The 18,721-nt window shown below is 33.2% G+C and overlaps 1 protein-coding gene across 4 annotated transcripts in view; it reads left to right on the forward strand.

The window, feature by feature from the left end:
• Positions 1–18,721, forward strand: part of Mpp7 (MAGUK p55 scaffold protein 7) — a 222,879-nt gene that overhangs the window by 136,171 nt on the left and 67,987 nt on the right. For all 4 annotated transcript variants that reach the window (XM_047520687.1, XM_047520689.1, XM_047520690.1 and 1 more), the window contains exons 4-5: positions 3,733–3,810; positions 6,488–6,568. In XM_047520687.1, the coding sequence (XP_047376643.1) occupies positions 3,733–3,810; positions 6,488–6,568 (159 nt within the window). The remainder of the gene's footprint in view (positions 1–3,732; positions 3,811–6,487; positions 6,569–18,721) is intronic.

Here is an 18,721-nt window from a genome sequence, read left to right on the forward strand (position 1 = left end):
ATGTGTGTTCATACAAGTGTGAATTCCATATTGGTTACTACTGATTAACATGTAGAGATTCAAACTACTGAGCAGTTATTTGTACTGCTTTTTATACTTAGAAACCTGGGAAAGGAGCTGGGGTGTGGTGGTGCAGACCTGTAATCCCAGAAGCTCCAGAGGCTGAGGCAGGAGGATCATAAGTTCAAAGCCAGCCTCAGCAAAATCAAGGCACTAAGCATCCTAGTGAGATCCTGTCTTTAAATAAAATACAAAATAGGGCTGGGGATGTGGCTCAGTGGTTGAGTGGCCCTGAGTTCATTCCCTGGTACTCCCCTCCCCCAAAAAGAAAGGAAGAAAAGGAAAGAAAAAGGGAGGGGAGGGGAAAAGGATTATAGCTTTAGTTTATTTAATATAAAATAATTCAGAAAACTATGGTGGAGTTTTTCAGTGTCTATACTTCTACACATCATTCAGAGGTTTAGTACAAATAATTGTGTTGAGACTAGTTTCTAAGTTCTATTCATACTCTGACTATGGAAGCTTCATTTAAGAAAGTTCTTCTGTGTGTAACTAAAATCAGATTGTTGGCACCAAATTCCCTTACTAAAAATAATAGTTTTGGTAGAGATATAAATGAAGGTAACTATAGTTTTCTTATAAGACAGGTTCCATATAGAAATGATTTTTATTTTAACTGACTTTTTCTAGCTACCACTGTAACTAGAGAAAACAAATTCTTAGGGACATATTCATATACACTGTTTAATAGAGCATAATGTATGTAGGTTTTGAAATATCTTCTTAATAGTGTATTTTAAACATGTCAGCATGTCATTTTAGGATCTTACTTTGGACTAAGTATGTCTTTCTTCTCTCCAGACATCTTTATCCCTAACTTCTTTCCTCCCTTGATTGCTCCTTATTCCTGATGCTCAGGGGAGAAAAATAAAACACACTGTTATTATTACATGGTTAGATCTGCTGTGGGAAATATATAGGTAAATGAGATCTGGTAGGTTTGACTATGCCTTCCATTTAATAGTAGATGTTAGCTTGTTGATAATTAAGCTGCCTCTTTGGTTATACATCTGCCTATTGGATTTTAAAATGTTCCCCTCAGGGAAATTTGCCAAACTATATTAGTGAATTTTTCTGGGGTATAAAGGAAAATTATAGAGAGCGTAATATAAAGCTGGGCTATGTTCTCCAACAGGAAAGCTAGTAGCCACATGTGAGTATTTCAATTTGAATTAATCAAAATGACATAAAATTAAAAATTCAGTCTCCTATGTACACTAGTTATAGTTCAGGTGCTCAATATCCTTGTGGTTTGTGGCCAAGAGCACATGACCACTGAGCCACATCCCCAGCCCTATTTTGTTGCTCAAATAGCTATGGAACATTTCAACTCCATAGCAAGTTCTGTTGCACAGCCTTGAGTGATGTCTATAGGCAAATTTTAAAATGATTTTCTTCCCTGGATATTATAAATACTAATACTAATTTTTAGAACAGGAGTAACTCAAAATTATTTCGTGTGTACATTTACTTTCCTCCCAACTTAATTTTTAAGATTTTAAGATTAGTGAAATAAAACATGCATCAACCTGGGGTTGCCAGCATTTTGCAATTCTAGAAGAACGTTTAGAAAATTCTTGATAATAATATAAAGTGCAGGGGAGGGGAGAGGGACGGTGTGTGGGCTGTTATCTTATTGGTGCAGGCCTAGAAGATGGAGGATGAACTGTTTGTTTTCATAAGACACTCAGAAGAAGCAAAGTCAGTGGAGAAATAATGTGTTTCTTTGGGACATATAATTTTAGGTTATAATTATGGTATTAATCCAGGAAAACTGGGAACCATCAGAAAGAGAGATAAGGGGGAGGGATGGAGAGGAGCCAACATAATCCTCTAGTATTTGGGGACAGTCACTGCTCCTAGCCATCTCTCTGGAGTCCTTTCCCTGCCCTGCATACAGGTTACGTTCACTCAGTAGTGAAGGCAGCCGGTGAGGAATACAGACTCTTGAGATGTTCATCTGAGAGGCAGGAGAGTGGGTGATTAAGAGCTCTGACACGGAGCCAGATGGCTGGAGCTTGAGAGTCCAGTTCTGGCTTTTACTGTCTGTGGGAGCATAGCAAGTTATTTAGCTCCTATGTATCTGTTTATCTGTAAAATGAAACAATCTTTACTATCTACTTCTTTATGTTCTCATGATGGCTAAGGAATGAAGATGTAAAACTCATTAAAGCCTATATTGCTAACAACTGTTATATAGGTAATATGTAAGTGCTTAATAACAAGGTAACCTGGTAAATGCTTAATAAGTGTATGTTTCTATATTTGTTATATCAGGGAAGAAGACATTTAAACAAGTAATTGCAGTAAAGTTGGATGAGTTTTATAGTAGGGCGAGTTCAGTATTCCATGATCATATTTGTCGAGGTGACCCAATTCCTTGATAATTATTTAAACAAAATTAACTTAGCTTTTAGTATGCCTGGTTTTTGTTTCAAACTACACTGTCATAGTTTCTCATATCTTATTCTTTCCATGGCTTGCACTCTTTAAAATTTGTTTATTACCCCAATGTGATAACTGTTTAAAGGTTCCAAGATAATAAGTAAAAATGTCCTGATCATTCTGGTAATATCATAACTGTCAAAGTTTTTTCCTGAATGCTTTACATTATGTACCATGTTGCCAAGAACGTAATGGAATCCTCTCTTAGCAATAGCCTCTGGCTAATCAAAATAAAATCTGTCTTCCAGACTTTTACAGGGGAATTTGGTTAGCTTTGAGTATAATTAAAGAGTACATTATTTGATACCTATTAAAGACAGGAAATTGTGAGGTGCAACTGGTTTTCATATATATTTGGACAGTTTACAAATAAGAAGATGCTAACATGAGTTTTCAAGTATAAAATGTGAAGGACACCTATGTAAGAGCTGAAGATTAAACTTAAGTACCAATCGTTACACCTTTGTCAAAGCATCTTTTACTTCTCAACTTTATATCATGAGATTGTCTTAAGGAACTCAGTTTGTCTCCTTTAGCATTAAAATAGATTCTTTTGTGTTTCTTGGGTCACAATGACAGAAAATGGAAGGCTAAATTACTTTTTATTAATGTAAGTTACATGTTTTATAATATGGAGAAAGATATTTAAACTAGATGTGAGGAATGTCTCTAGTTAATGAGGAATCTCTTTGTTTCATTGAAATCTGAATTTGGGGTAAAGGTTGACGATTTCAAAAATAAATGAGCAATAGGTCATAGGAACAGAGTACTTGGCAAGGTGTTTCTGGACTTGATACCCCGGTGTGCACCACATTAGTTGCTGCAACCTGTCAGAGTGTGGTTGCTGACTGATTGCTTTGTTTTACTTATAACTTATCTTTTAAGGAAAATAAACTACAAATAATGTGTGAGGTATCCAACCTATTTATTTTGGAAATTATAGAGCTTTAGAAACCTGATGTGCTTATCCAGGAGGAAAAAACGAAGGTATAGTTTTTATGTGGGTTCTATTTGATGATGGTGTTTTTTCCATTTCACGCCACATAGTAAATACTGGATCATAGTAATAGATGAATTTCTTCGTATACATGTGCCATCTACAGGTTTATTTAAACACGTGGCTGTGGAAAGTTCAAGGAATCCAATTCTATTTACATTTATAAAATATTTAAATGTCTGTGATTGTTTGCTAGCAGGTAAGCTCAGATTTGTTTGATTTTCTTCCAGATTCATGAAAAACTCCACTACTATGAGAAGCAGTGCCCGGTGCCCATTCTCCATGGTGCGGCGGCCTTGGCCAATGACGTAAGTGTGCCTTTCTGAGCTCACAGGACGTGTCTGCTGTGGGCCTGGCAGAGGTGGAACTCATCCTAGTGCAGACAGATGTGTGTGATCTTAGGAGTGAAAACCAGAAGAAGTTGCAAATGTTTCCAAAAGCCCTGTCATCACCAAGCTTATGCTGATATTCTGTTGATTTTCATTCACTTTCTTGTTCTAAAAATTGGGCATGCAGCTACCCCCTGTGAGTTCTGCCTTGGTAACAACGTAACAGAAATTTTCGGCTTCAAACTCTATGGAGAGAAAGAAGCTGTCAGGCATTGGTGTTCTGAGAAAGTCACAGACAAGGGGGAAAAGCTTTGGAGAAATAAAGACAAATGAGATATTTATATTGCTGACAGTACTAAAAAATGACAGGTACTAGGATAGGAATGAGGCATATGAAATACATAAAAAGACAGAATTGTTTTTAAAATGGATTATAAAGCACGTTGATGATTTATGGATATTAGACCTTTCCAAATTACCTTCATAACCAAAAAATAAATTTTAGAAGCAGTTGGCATTGATGGAGTAGTTAATTTCCTGTAGCTATAATTTTATTTTAAGCCTGGGGGAGGGGAACTAACTTGCTGATTCCTACTGTTAACTTTCGGATTCGGATGAATTGAGAGCACACCTGGATAAACTATAAAGGACACTCCGCTAGACAAGAAATGTGTTTAGTGTGTGGTGGTGATATCCTGTAGCTTACTTGTTGCTTTTTAATTTTTTCCCGTATCACCATAAGGCTAACTGTAATTCAGGTTAGTAAAATGCCAGGACCATAATTTAGTAAGAAAAAAAGAATCGTCCAGCTTCAGAAGTCGATGTTCTCTGTGTTTTGTGTCCTAATTTAGAAAATAAAGCATATGTAATGAGTATTGGTTTAGTCCTCAAATATTTTTCATTCTCTTTTTATCTACAGACATTACAAGTATGTTTCCATACATGTGTTAAATGAGGAAGCTTACCTCTGCACTATAGAACTTAAACTTGAAAAACAAAGGTGAATAAAAGTGTAAATGAAGTTACATAATTTAAGCTGCAGTTAACATTTGACAAACACTTTAAAACCATTTTCAAACATCTACAGCTGAGGATTTTATTGAAAAAACTGTGTAGAAACCTATGTAATTGAGCCCCAAGCATAGTACATAGTAATTTTTTTCCCAAAAAAATTAGAATAAGAGATTGAGGATAGAACTCAGTGGTAGAGCACTTCCCTAACATGCAGGAGGCCCTAGAGTTGATTCCTAGCACTACAGAAAAAGTAAAATAAAATAAAAATTTATAATTTACTATTATATATGATCAACACAGTATTTTTTTTTTTTTTTTTTGCAGTGCTGGGGATTGAACCCAGGGCCTTGTGCTCGCAAGGCAAGCACTCTACCAACTGAGCTATATCCCCAGCCCTCAACACAGTATTTTTAATTCACTACAATATTATACTTAAATGTTCAACATATTGTTATGTATTAAGTGACTGAAGAACATGAAGAACCCTTTGTGTCCTTTTGTAAGTTTAAAATTCTATAAAAGTGTTACCCTGAAAAAGTAAAAGCAGTTTTTGTAATGTTATTAACTTGTCAACTTTTTCTGATTTTATTTTCTGTACAAAAAGTCCATTTCTAAAGATAAGTACCATTGTTTTCAGCATAGTAGAAACATTTGGGGCAAATGGAAAGTTCATGCAGTGTTTTAAGATAGGTTTTTAGATTAAATGATTTTATATACTTTGAGTTATAAACCACATGTTGCTTAACCCTTATCATTTTCTATGTTTGTGTCTTGCTTTTCTTCTTATAGAAATCACATGATCCTAACTATAGCCTCAAATGAGAAATTTTGATAGGAAAATCTCTTAAGTTTTTATTTGTAATTGGCAAATGATAATTGTACATATTTATGGGACACCATGTGATATTTTGAGTCACACACACACAAATGATTAAATCAGTCTAATTAGTTTACCCAACAGCCCAAACATATACCATTACTGGAGAACATGAGGCACATTCAAATTCTAGTCCTTTGTTTATATTGAATCGACAAATGGGAATTCTCAACAATTACAATAAAGTACACTCAGCCTTTTTGGTGCCAGAGTAGTTGTCAAACTATTATGGGTTTATGGTTTTTATTTAACAGACTTCTTAGTCTGTGTAGGTAAATATAATAAAAGTTTCAGGTCATTTACTCTATTAGGATCATTCTAGTTCGTTTTACCCCAGTTCTAAACAGCACAGCTACTGTGGATTTTTGGAAACCCTGTGGATTTCACCACCTCATTCAGAAGCTCTCCATCTTTTTTTTTTTTTTTTTGTGCAGTGTCAAAACTTGATCCAATCCTTTTTACAAATGGTCCTTTGTCTACGTGCAAAAGACCGTTCACACAAATGAAGTGCTGGGATTTGCCCTCATTGCAATAAATCAGAAATGATGTGGCTGATATGATCATGCAGGTTGTACTGAGCCCAGAGCCTGGGCTTGAATCTGCTGTACAAAGAACCTGAAAAGAAGAGCACTGATTGATTTCTTTCATGCTGACTTAAACACTGAAAAGTAATAGCCTTGAGCAAAATAGATTCTCAGTGTTCTACACAGAACCTCACAATGCTCTTGCTGAACATTACTTATGTCAATGTAATCTTCCTTGCAGCTGGCGGAAGAGCTTCAGAACAAGCCATTAAACAGTGAGATCAGAGAGCTGTTGAAACTACTGTCAAAACCCAACGTGAAGGTGAGGACATGTTACTCCTGTAATAAATACCTTCTGAAAGGGCCACTTTCTGAGTCTTCAGATGAATTCTGTTTCCAGCATCAATTTTCAAGTAAATGTGTTTTCAAATAGTACAAAGTATTTTATTAACCTGAATCCTAATAAGGGAAAAGAAGTATAATGTTGTGGCAAACTACACAGTACTTTAATTGGGAAGCTCAGAACTTTAAGTTGACTTAATATAGTGCAACTTCAAGGTCATTTTCCTTTACAATGAAGTTAACAATACAAAATACAAAACTCACTTGTGATTTTGTTTAGGTTTATTTCACTTGGCCAGTTAATGATTATTTTAATGTATCTGACAAATATCTCTATTTTTCCATAGGATTATTTTGGCATTCCTTTCTTCCACATCCGCAGCCCCATTTTCTATCCCATACCAATTCATGTTTCAAAATATCATACCATTTTGTAGAACAGAGCAGTTGTCCAGTGTCAAATACCTCTTAAAATATTGATAGACCCACTTCAATTCTGTCCTGCCTGCTTTGTCCTGAGTTTATCTTTTTTTTTTTTTTCTGAATGTGATTAATCTGGAGAAGGCATTTCACAATTTTCCTGCTTTTATTCTAATGTTATCAATACATAAAATCTTATAATGTATACATTTGGAATTTGATAGTACAACTGTGTATAAAATAGTTTCTATGAGTCAAAATTACATATGAATTTTATAATTGCTTACTATTGGTAAGGACAGAGTGTTGAATGAAAACTTCTGCTTAGGTGCAAAAGCTGGTTTCTACCTTGGAGAAATATCCTTTGGAATTGTGATGTATTTGATTTTAAATTTATATTTTTAAAAAGTTGTTAAAATCAAGTATAGACAAGAATGAACCATAATGTCTAACCCCTATAAGTACATGAATATAGTAAAGTCAAAAGTAAATGGACTATGAATAATATGAGGGTAATTGATATCTAATGGTTCAGGGGGCTAATAAAATTTTAGTTCTAAAAGAACAAAGGTCAGATTAGAGCAGAAAAGTTGTTTAATAATAAAAAGAAAGTGTGCACATGGTTAGGAGCTCCAAAAGGGAGATTTGTAGAGACTGCTGTCAAGATTTCTTTAAGTCTTGAGATTTAAAGAAGTGTTTAGTGTCAACCAGCTGTAAGAAGTTAGTATCAACCAGAGCAGGTTGAGGTGAGCTATGAGAAGCTTGTTAAATCCCTTTCTGAGACTATTAACTTGGTTCAAGGATATTAGAAATTAAAGAGGTATGTTTCAGATTTTTCTAAGAAGTGATTTTGGTATACTACTCAACAGCATTTGAAATGGAATGGCTGAAAAGAGATTATACAAGATGTAGACTGGTATTTGGTTTTAAAGGGAGGTATGACTTAGATGGTATTACAAAGATCCATTTGATAAAATTTTATAATAATTGGTTATATTTCATTGTGTGGAATGTATTTTATATGGATTATGTTGTTTTTTTCATATTTATATGACTAATCGATTAGAAGTTGGCATAAAAGATGTATATTAAAGAAATATGTGTAGAAAGCGGATGAGATTTCAGACACATGGTGTTTCAGTTGGCATTGACAATCTGTGGTTAGCCAGGCTTGGGAAGAACGTATCTTTCTTGCATTTTTCACCTAACATATAATACAGTTTTCCCTGAAGTAATTTGTATTAACTGCCATCATTTTGAATGTCACCTATAAGTAATTCTTTTAAAAGTTCAGCCCCAAAATAAATGTTGGACTTTTTCAGAATATAATCAGTCAGTTCTTTGTGTCCTGGGAATTAAATTAAAATATTTGCTTTATTTCCCCTCTTTTAAAACAGAAGTAAGATACAGTAGAATATGGTATCTACTCATGGGCTATTAGTTGAACTGACAGCTTAAATATGAAAGATGTAATTCTGGTTTGTTAATTTGAGTGTCGCCTGTAATTTTTAGCACATAAAAGAAATTATTTACTTTTTAGATGGTTATTCTATTTTAAATATTTAATTCATAGTAACTGAAAGAAAAACCTGACATATGCCTCCAAAGTAATATGACTTAAAAAAAAAACCTCAAGATACACACGACCTAATAGGGAGCCACTATGGAAAAATAATACATGTATTCTGCAGATTTGCTAATAACTCTTTTCAAAAAGCTTTAGAACTTTTCTTTGGTGATTTGCAAATTTTGCTAGAGACAGATCTTTCATTTATTCGTAGATATTTATTCAATGCCTATAGTGTGCTGGGCCCTCTGGATATGACTTGTAGAAGATAGATTAATGAAGACATAGGAGAAATATTGGGTTAAAGAAAAAGGGTGGGAGGATGAATGGAAATGATGTGAAACATATAGGAATGGTGCTGAATCCAAAGTTGGGTTGGGGATGGTGGTTGAGGAAAACTGTAGAGGAAATGGCATGTTAAATTGAGAACTGAAGGTTGCATATGGGGTAACCAGAACAGAACAGGGGCATGTGGAATGGGTTGGAGGCAAAAGTGTGAAGAATAAAGGTTTTAGGCAAAGTGAATAGTATGTGAAGTGTCTTAAAGAAAAGAACTGAAACTTGAGATTGGAAAATAAGTTCAGCATGACTAGACAGTAGCCTGTGAAAAAGGACTAGGCAAGAGTATGGAGCAGGAAGTGAAGCCTTTTGAGTTGGGCTTGTCCCAGAGAGTCTGGTTTATACCCATAGTTCCTGGATTATTATTAATGGCCCTTCTTTTACTTTTAGTCGCTTCCTTATTTATATGTTAAATTATGCGACCTAATTTTGAGCATAATAAGTTTGGATTTCATCCTAAGTGTAGTGGAGAACCCTTGAAAAGATTTAAGTAGGGCAGGGACACTATCACTCCATATGTAGAATATGGAGCAGTTTTTTGGGATGGAGGGTGGGAGGAATGGAATACTGCAATCATGGAAGACCAGTTGGGAGTCTGTGGAAATCATCAAAGAGGAACATGATTGTGGCCCTGATGAAGGAAATGGGGGATAAGTCATTTTGAGGGATAACTTCAACACATAATGTTGGGATAACTGGTTAAACAGTGGGGGGAAATGAAAAGAAAAATCCCACTAAAATGAATTCCAACTAGGATAAAGGTTTAAGTATTAAAAAAAAATGGACGAAGAAATATTAGCTCAGTGGTAAAGTTCTTGCTCAGTGGTAAAGTTCTTGCCTAGGTTTGATCCCCAGTACTGCAAAAAAAAAAAAAAAAAATTTGCAAATAAAAAAAAGATAATTATTTGACCATGGGATAGAGAGGTGTTCATAAGAATCGAGGCAGACAGACACAAAAACACATACACACACCCATACCAATAGAAGTTTTTAAAAATCCATGAATGAGTTTAGAAGGAATACTTTATCTACATAAATGATTTGTGATATTTATCATTAGTAAAATGTGAAATTTTCACTTTAATTTTACCTTTTACAAACTTACTTGAAGACAAATGCATTCTTTTTTGATAATACATAATTGTGGTTTTAATTCAGACTATGGAGAAAGTTCAGAAGCCCCTCTTCTCATTGCTTTTTAGTGAAGGTGAATATCTTCTGATATGCATAATCACTATTTCTTCTGTGAATTGTATGTTCATATACCTTTGGGAATAACTGTTCTTAGCTGGCTGTATTACTATTCCATTTTTCTAAATATCAATACTAAATGTACATTTTTCTACATAAGTGTGATCATAGCATATACTACTTAACTGTGGGTTTGTTTGTTTTTAACATTTGGGCATTTTGTGAACTTCTCTTGGAATTAATATAATTATCTGTTTAACTTATCACTTATAAATAGATCTTTCTGTCATTTCTGTTTTTTTGTTTAAAAAACTGATGTACATTTTTTGTATATTATAGAATTGTATGGAATGTTGGATAAAATATATTTTATTATGTCAGTAAATTATTGGACATTTGTATTTCCACATTTTAAAATTTTGATAGTTATTTCTAGCTTGTTCTTAAGACAGGTTCTCAGTGTACAGTATAGTAGTGCATGAAAAGGTCTATTTACCTATGCAATTTTAATTCATATGCAGTGAATCACATATGCATGTTCAATTAAAGTTCTTTTTTGAGCTTCATTAATTGAGCATCACTACAATATAAGCTACATGAGAGCAGGGGTAAAAAGTTCTGGGCATGTATCAAGCTTTCAGTTAAGTATTTTATGATCACTGGAATAACGATCAGTGAAAATCTTGTATTTTTCTTCATGAGAGTATTGTAAGAATATTAACCATAATTATGTATTTCTAATTTTTGTTTTTAATCCTACTTGCATTTTTTCAAGACAACACAGAAATACATAGCATTCTTTTCCTTTATGACTTCTGGGCATTGAGTTAGTTTAAAGCCCTCTTGTTCCTTGTTACAGCTTTTGAAAATTATCTTCTATATTTTCTTTTGGCTTTTTTAAAATTTCATTTCCTTAATTTTGAAGTCACTTATATGAAAATTTGGTATATGGCATAGGTATGTTTCTAATTTTGTTTTGAAAAAATGGATAGCAATTTTCTTACATTTTAAAATATTTTTATTATATACCTGAATCTATTTTGAACTCTTACTTTGATCAATCTAGTTATCTGATTGTTTCAGTTGGTATAGATTTATAGTATGATACTCAGTGAGAACCAATTCCTATCATTACTCTCACAAATGTATTCTTCCAGAAGAAATTTAGAATCTTTTTTGTGTGTTATCAAGTATCTTATTGGTATGCAATTGAGTTTTACATCCAGGAACATGACAATTTACTCATATTATTTAGTTCTAATAATATTCTAAATATAATTCTTCAATTCCCCTACCGAATCTGTCCCCAGGCCTGGGGCATGTGGTGTGTTTGTGCACACACATCTGTGTGAATCAACACATACACCATATATAAATTCATATATAGTAGTGATTTTTCATTCTTTTTGGTAAGTATGTTGTTATTCTCTAGTAAAGTATTGATTTTTAAAATATACCACTTCACTGAATGATCTCTTTTAATTTTCAGGTTTTTTTGCTATGCATGAAATCACATCATTGTGAAAATATTTTATCTTTTCCTTTTTAAGACTTATAGATCTTTTTCCCTTTATTGCCTTGATAATGACCATGACTTGCAAGGAGGAAAATGCTCAAAATGTATGGTAATAAAGGGTATGCTTTGGTTTCTCTATACTTCAGTGAGGATGCTTCTGTTTAGTATGTTTGTGTTTTCTTATATAATTCTCTTTTTTAAAAAATAGAGTTTTGACCTCCCATCTTTTTTCTTTTTTTTTTTAATTTAGTTTTATTTTTTGACATTGGAGATTGGACCCAGAAGTACTTAACTACTGAGCCACATCTCCAGCCCTTTTTAATATTTTATTTAGAGACAAGGTCTTACTAAGTTGCTTAGGGCTTTGCTAAGTTGCTGAGGCTGGCTTTGAACTCGAGATCCTCCTACCTGTGGCCTCCTAAGCTGCTGGGATTATAGGTGTGTACCACCGTGCCTGGCTTCTTTCTTTTTAAAAATAAATCAGGAATATGTTAAATTTTGTCAAATGCCTTCTGGTATTCATTGAAGTGATCATAAGAGCTTTTTAATTATCAGCAAAATAATACTGTGCATAAATTTATATTAGGAAAACATTTGTAAGAATTAAACCTTCTTAATATGCTAAACATATGATTTTCTAATGTAATTCTCAGATGTTTTGTAAAAATTCACTCTGATGTGAAAGTTATGTCATCATCATCATTTTGTACATTCTGTTTAGGTTTTGCACTTTGGTTCTGATACTTTGAAAAAAAAAAAAAATTGAAGACAGGCATGGCATTGTGTGCCTGTAATCCCAGCTACTTGGAGGCTAAATTGCTTGAGCCCAAGAATTTGGGGCCAATCTGTGCAGTATAGCAAGACCTATCTCTCAAAAGGGATCTTAAATATATTCTTAAATCAAAAATATTTTTTTATTTTTGAATTTTATATTTCATGGTTTTCTGAGTGCTGGAATGCTTATAAATAACATAGAAAACATTAGTAAAGTCTCTTGGCTCTAGTACCATCTGGGAAGAAACTTTTTGATAGTTCTTTTGGTTTCTTTTGTTGTCTTTAATCTGGTTTTCAACCTCTTCTAGAATTGTTTTTATTTTTTCCTAGTGAACTTAACATTTTTAAAAGATTTTGAGGTATGTTAGTGGTATTCTGCATTTTTTATTACTAGGTTCATATCCAAAGTTCTATCTTATGTCCCAATACTATAAATGCACATATTTTCTTTTCTGTTTATTTTTATACTGTGCATAGCAAAAACTATTTGCCTCATCTCTCAAAATAACTGGCTATTTAATATAAATTCTGTTTCTAGTTTTTTTCTTCTTTTACCTTCCTTTGATTTCTATTTGTCTTCCCCTCTAGTTCTTCAGCTGAGTACTTGGTCTATTTTTTTCACACTGTGTAATTATAGAAGCATATATAAATTATGCATGTTACATATGACATAAATAAGCATTATGTAAGTTAAATATGTATATATATAAGCATTATATAAATTATATGAAAGCATATACATTAGATAAAAACATAAATTCATAAAAGCTCAGTGTGACTGTTTTTGAATTTGATAAGCTTCCATGTTCATTGTTTATGTCCTATTGGTATTGACATTAATTTCCCAATAGTCTCTAGTGAATATTGATAAATTTATTATCCTGACTTGTTTAAATTTTTCTGGATTGTTTGGATTTTCTTCTTGATATTTAACTGTATGTTTACTTCTAGTATGATTAGTATTAATCACAGTATACAATCTGTTTTATGTAAAATTTGTTAAAGATATTTTTTGTTTGGTCATTTTTTTGTAAATGTAACTATAAGAAAGTATTCTTTATATAAGCGTGATCCTGCACAAGTTTATATACAAAGTTAAATATAACTGTTTTAAATATTAGGAACACTAAAGTTCAAAAATTTGCATTGGGAAACTAAACTAGACATTTAACATGTTTGTGTGTGTTGTGTTTCAGGGGTGTTCTGTTTTCTGTACTCAACAAAGAATACAAGTCCATTTTTCTCACTAATGCACAAGAGAGATGATCTTGTTTGTCACTAGTACATAGTATGTAGCTTGCAACATAGGGGACTCCCAGTAAATTGAAATCAGTTGAAATTATTAAATGTTTGAGATTTTTATTTCATTATAATCTTTTATATCTCTTCATATAATTCAGCATATTTATATGCCCTTTAAGGTTTTCATTCATGTTCTTGAATTCATAATAATATAAAGTCATGATCCTGTTCATTTTACTCTTTAATCATTCTGTGCTTCTGAAGGGTGTTAACACTTGTCTCATATAACCTGTTGCTCTTAAGTCTTTAACAGTTAGAAAATGATTTACCATTCTATAAAAATAAACTCAGTTGAGAAGATTTTAAAAGATGATACCAACATGAATTATCAATTAACACATACTTAAATAAAGTATTCTTATAAGTCATTAGTATCTATAAAATCCTATTTAGATCTTAAAGTCTCAGAAAAGTAATAAAATATAAAAGAAACAACAGATGATGAGAAAAGGAAAAGTTAATGAGTCACCAGATGCTTCCTGCAGTGTGGCAGGAGGCAAGAGCAATAATGTTGTTAGGGGCATTCATGGAGGAATATTGCTCTATACAGAAATTTTGTTTCTAGGGGAATCAGTGTTACTCCCTGACAATTAGGAACCACTTGTAGGCATCAAATTGCAGTTGTACAGGCAAATTAACTGGTATGAGTCATCATCCAGGGGCTCATTTTGATAAAATAGTGAAGTGAGTGACACTATTTTGAAAACATGGTATAATAATTTAGGAAGTCAGAGAGAATTTGGTAGAATAAAATAAAAAGATCTTTAGTAATTTTTCAGCTTTCAAAAGCATTCACTTACCAGAAATTACTCATTGCCTGAGTATGCAGGATGGATGAGGCTTCATTAAAGCATGCTAAAGGAAAAAAGTTAAGCTTCCTTCTGGAGGGATAAATCAATGTTACTCATCCTTGTGAGCTGGCTACTCAATTCCGTGAACCTGACAGATACTCAGAACTTAGAGTTGACTCCAGGGGGTCGAAGGCAGTGAGATCTTGTGAGCCAGATGAGTTACAAGGCCTAGTGTTCAATTTCCTGCAGATTCTTCTGAGCAACAGGTAAACCCATCAGTTGTGATTGGTGGTTATGGCATATGGAAACACAATTTTCATTTAAGTATTGCCTTTTGAAAGGAAAATCTATATATTGAAAAATAAAATCACCATAGTTAAAACAGGAAAATGGAATACAAAATGACTTTTAGTCGTCCACAGTAAAAATGTTGCTGAACAACAGTATTAGTAAAGCAGAGCTATCGTAAATAATAAACTGGAAATCCATAAAGTTCTGGAATCTAGACATCTCCTTAGTTTTGTCCAGTGAGAAAAGATGTATAGCTAGTACTCTTTTTTTTTTTTTTTTTTTTTTTTTTTTTTTTTTTTTAGTTGTAGATGTACACAATACCCTTATTTAATTAATTTATTTTTATGTGGTGCTGAGGATCAAACCTGGGGCTTCACATGTGTGAGGCAAACGCTCCACCACTGAGCTACAACCCCAGCCTCTAGCTGGTATTCTTAATTTTGCATGTACTATCACAACAATGATAATGTTTTATTTAAACATGTTTTCATTGGCTACTTGTATTGTTGTTACTACATGCAAGGTAATTGCATAAATACCTAGTTAGTGAATTTTTCTGGTATTCTTTATTTGTCTCTATAGAATCATATTCCCATGTGTTGTTTTTCTCCTGTATAAAAGACTCCCTGTAACATCTCTTGCAGTGCAGGTCTGCTACTAACGAATTCTTTAGCTTTTGTGTGTCTTTAAAAAGTCTTCATTTCTTTGAAAAGTCTTCACTGCTAAGGGATATTTTTGCTGGGTATAGAATCCTAGGTTAACAATATTTTTCTTCATGTATTTTAAAGATGTTACTCTATTGTCTTATGGCTCATATTGTTTATGATGAGAGGTATGCTGTCATTTTTCATAATCATTCTTTCATATGTTATATGCCCCCACCACCATAACCACCTTTGGGCAATTTTAAGATTTTTCTCCCTGAGTTTAAGCAATTTGGTCTTGTTTCTTGTGCTTGGGTACTTTGAATATGTGAGTTTTTTTTTTTAAATATCAAATTTGAACCATTCTCTGCCATATTTCTTAAAATATTTTCATCACTCTGCTGTTCTTTGGCCATGCCAATTGTAGTAAGTCATTTAAAGTTGTCCCACAGCTCATGAATATTCCTTTCATTTTTTTTTTTTTTTTTTTGCAGTGCTGGGTATTGAACTCAGGGCCTTGTGCTTGCAAGGCAAGCACTCTACCAACTGAGCTATATCCCCAGCCCTTCCTTTCATCTTTTAAAAATATGTTTTCTCTTTTGTGCTTCATTTTGGATAGATTGTATTAATTAGTACACAAGTTTACCTTTCTAGTATCTCACCCATGGTAATGTCATTTAGTGTGCTTTTTCTATTTCATACATTTTTCATCTCTGGAAACTTTGACTTGGATCTTTTTTATATATTTTATATTACATTCAGTCTCACAGGTATTTGGACATTTAGAATATAACTATAATAATAATTTCCTTGTCTGCTATCTAACTATAATTTCAGGGTTTGATTTTATCTAGTTCTGCCATCGGTGTAATTTTGGGGCTTAGTTCTGTTGCTGTATTTTTTTTTCCTCATTATAAGTAATATTTTCTGCTTTCTTTGTTATGCCTGGCAATTTTTGATTGAATTCCAATCATTGTGGGGTTTCTTTCATATGAAACTGAGCATTTTTGTTTTTCTATAAATTAAAATCTCAAGCATTTTTTCTGTTAAACAGCAAAGTTATTTGGAAACATTTTGATTCTTCAGAGGCTTGTGTTTAAGCATGGGTAGATGACACTATACCAGCATTTAATCTCAGGCTTATTTTTAACTGTTGAGGTCTATCTGACAACTCTTCTCAATGTTTTGTGTATTACTAGGTTTTTCCCCTCAGGTGAGAACAACTATTCCTGCTTCAGGGATTGCTTCTTGTAATGCAGAATGTATTAATATGTTTTCTGTTGTTATAATAAAATACTTAAAACTGTGTACTTACAAAAACAAAAACAAAAACAGGTTTATTTAGCTTATAGTTTTAGAAGCTGAAAATCCAAGATCATGTAAAAGGGACCAAGCACACAGGGCAGTCTTGATTTTTTAACAATCCAGTCTCTCCAGAGCTAACTTCTCTTTCAAGACTAATCTGTTCCCATAGTGGTACTCCCAATGACTTAATTCCCTCCCAGTAGGCACTACCTCTTAAAGGTTCAATGCACCACTTAATAGTGCATTGGGAATGAGGCCTCTAGCACATGAACCTTTGGGGTACAAACCACATATCCAGACTATAGCAGAAGAGTTTTTCAACCTTGGCACTGTTGACATTTTTGGCTGGATCATTGTTTTGAAGGTCAGAGGGTTACTCTTTGTGCTGATACTTAGGAGAATTCCTTGCCTCTGTGCACTAGATGGCAGTAGCATCCCCAAAATTGTGACAATCAAAAATGTCTCCAGGCATTGCCAGATGTTCCCTAGAGAGTAAAATCACTTTCAGTTAAGAATCACTTATCTAATTCTTTCTGGTAGTATTTATTAAATTAACACATAATTTTACATATTTATGGTGTACAGTACAGTGAGATATTAAGATGAAATGAATAATTAGCGTGTCCATCATCTTAGACATTATCATTTCTTTGTGTTGATATCATTCAAAATCCTCTTTTTTAGTTATTTTGAAATGTTCAGCACATTATTGTCAATTGCATTCACCCTGCTGCACTATAGAACTTAAAACTCAGTCTTCCTAACTGGATTTTTGTATCCATTAACTAATCCTTTTATATCCCTTTTCCCCCTATAACTTCCCAGCCTTTAGTAACCACTGTTACTAAACTCTACTTCTATGAAATTAGCTTTTTCAGTTTCCACATATTATTGAAAACATAAAATATTGGTCTTTCTGTGCCTCGCTTATTTAATTTGAACACCTAATGTCCTCTCACCTGTTGCTGCAAGTGACAAAATTTCATTCATTTTTAGAACTGAATAATATTCCATTATGTATATATACCATTTATTCATTGGTGGATACCTCAATTGATTCTATACCTTGATTATTGTTAATATTGCTATAATAAACATGAGAGCAAAGATATATCTTTGGGATACCAATATCCTGTTTTTTGATAATAGTGGAATTGCTGAAACACATGGTAGTTCTGCTTTTAGTCTTTTGAGGAGCATACATATATATTTTTCATAATGCCTATAAAATTTACATTATATTCCTATGAACAGTGTACAAGAGTTCCTCTTTCTCCACATCTTCACCAGCATTTATTTTTTTGTCTTTTTGTTGATAGCCATACTAACGGATATGAAGTAATACCTCATTGTGGTTTTGATTTTCATTTCCCTGATGATTAGTGATGTTGAGCATTTTCTCCTATTTCTGTCAGTCATTTGCCTATCTTCTTTTCATTGGTCCATCTTTAAGTCAGTTATTTTTTACTGTATTTAGAACCTTCTATACTATGAATATTAATCAAACCATCTGGTGGTTTTTGCATATGCATCTAGGGTTTAGGACCTGGCTGTCCTTTGTATCTCAAGAATTCTGTGTCTGTCTAGCTCTCTTCTCTCCCATAGCCTTCCCTGAGAACTTTAGCCTCTTAACTTCCCTGGATTCCTACAACTGTTTTCTCAACTGGCAGAATTCTGCGTGGGTTCTTTCTCCTCAGATTCTGCCTGGTAGCTCTCTAGGCTGTCAGGTATGGCAAACAAAGAGTTTACATCATTAGTTTTCTGTTTCTCAGTGGTCTCTGACCTTCATTATCTAATATCCAGTGGGTTTTGTTTTTTTTTTGTTGTTTTTGTTTTTGTTTTTGTTTTTTTTTAATGTCATTCTCCCTTTTTTTAAAAAGGTGTTTTCCAGTTGGGTATTGTAATTACATCTTGGCCCTCATATTCATTCTTGAAGGATATTTTTGCTGGATATAAAATGCAGGCCTGGCTTTTATTTTTTTCTGAGTACTTT

Source organism: Sciurus carolinensis, chromosome 12 (assembly GCF_902686445.1).
Source record: "Sciurus carolinensis chromosome 12, mSciCar1.2, whole genome shotgun sequence".
Taxonomy (NCBI): Eukaryota; Metazoa; Chordata; class Mammalia; order Rodentia; family Sciuridae; genus Sciurus; species Sciurus carolinensis.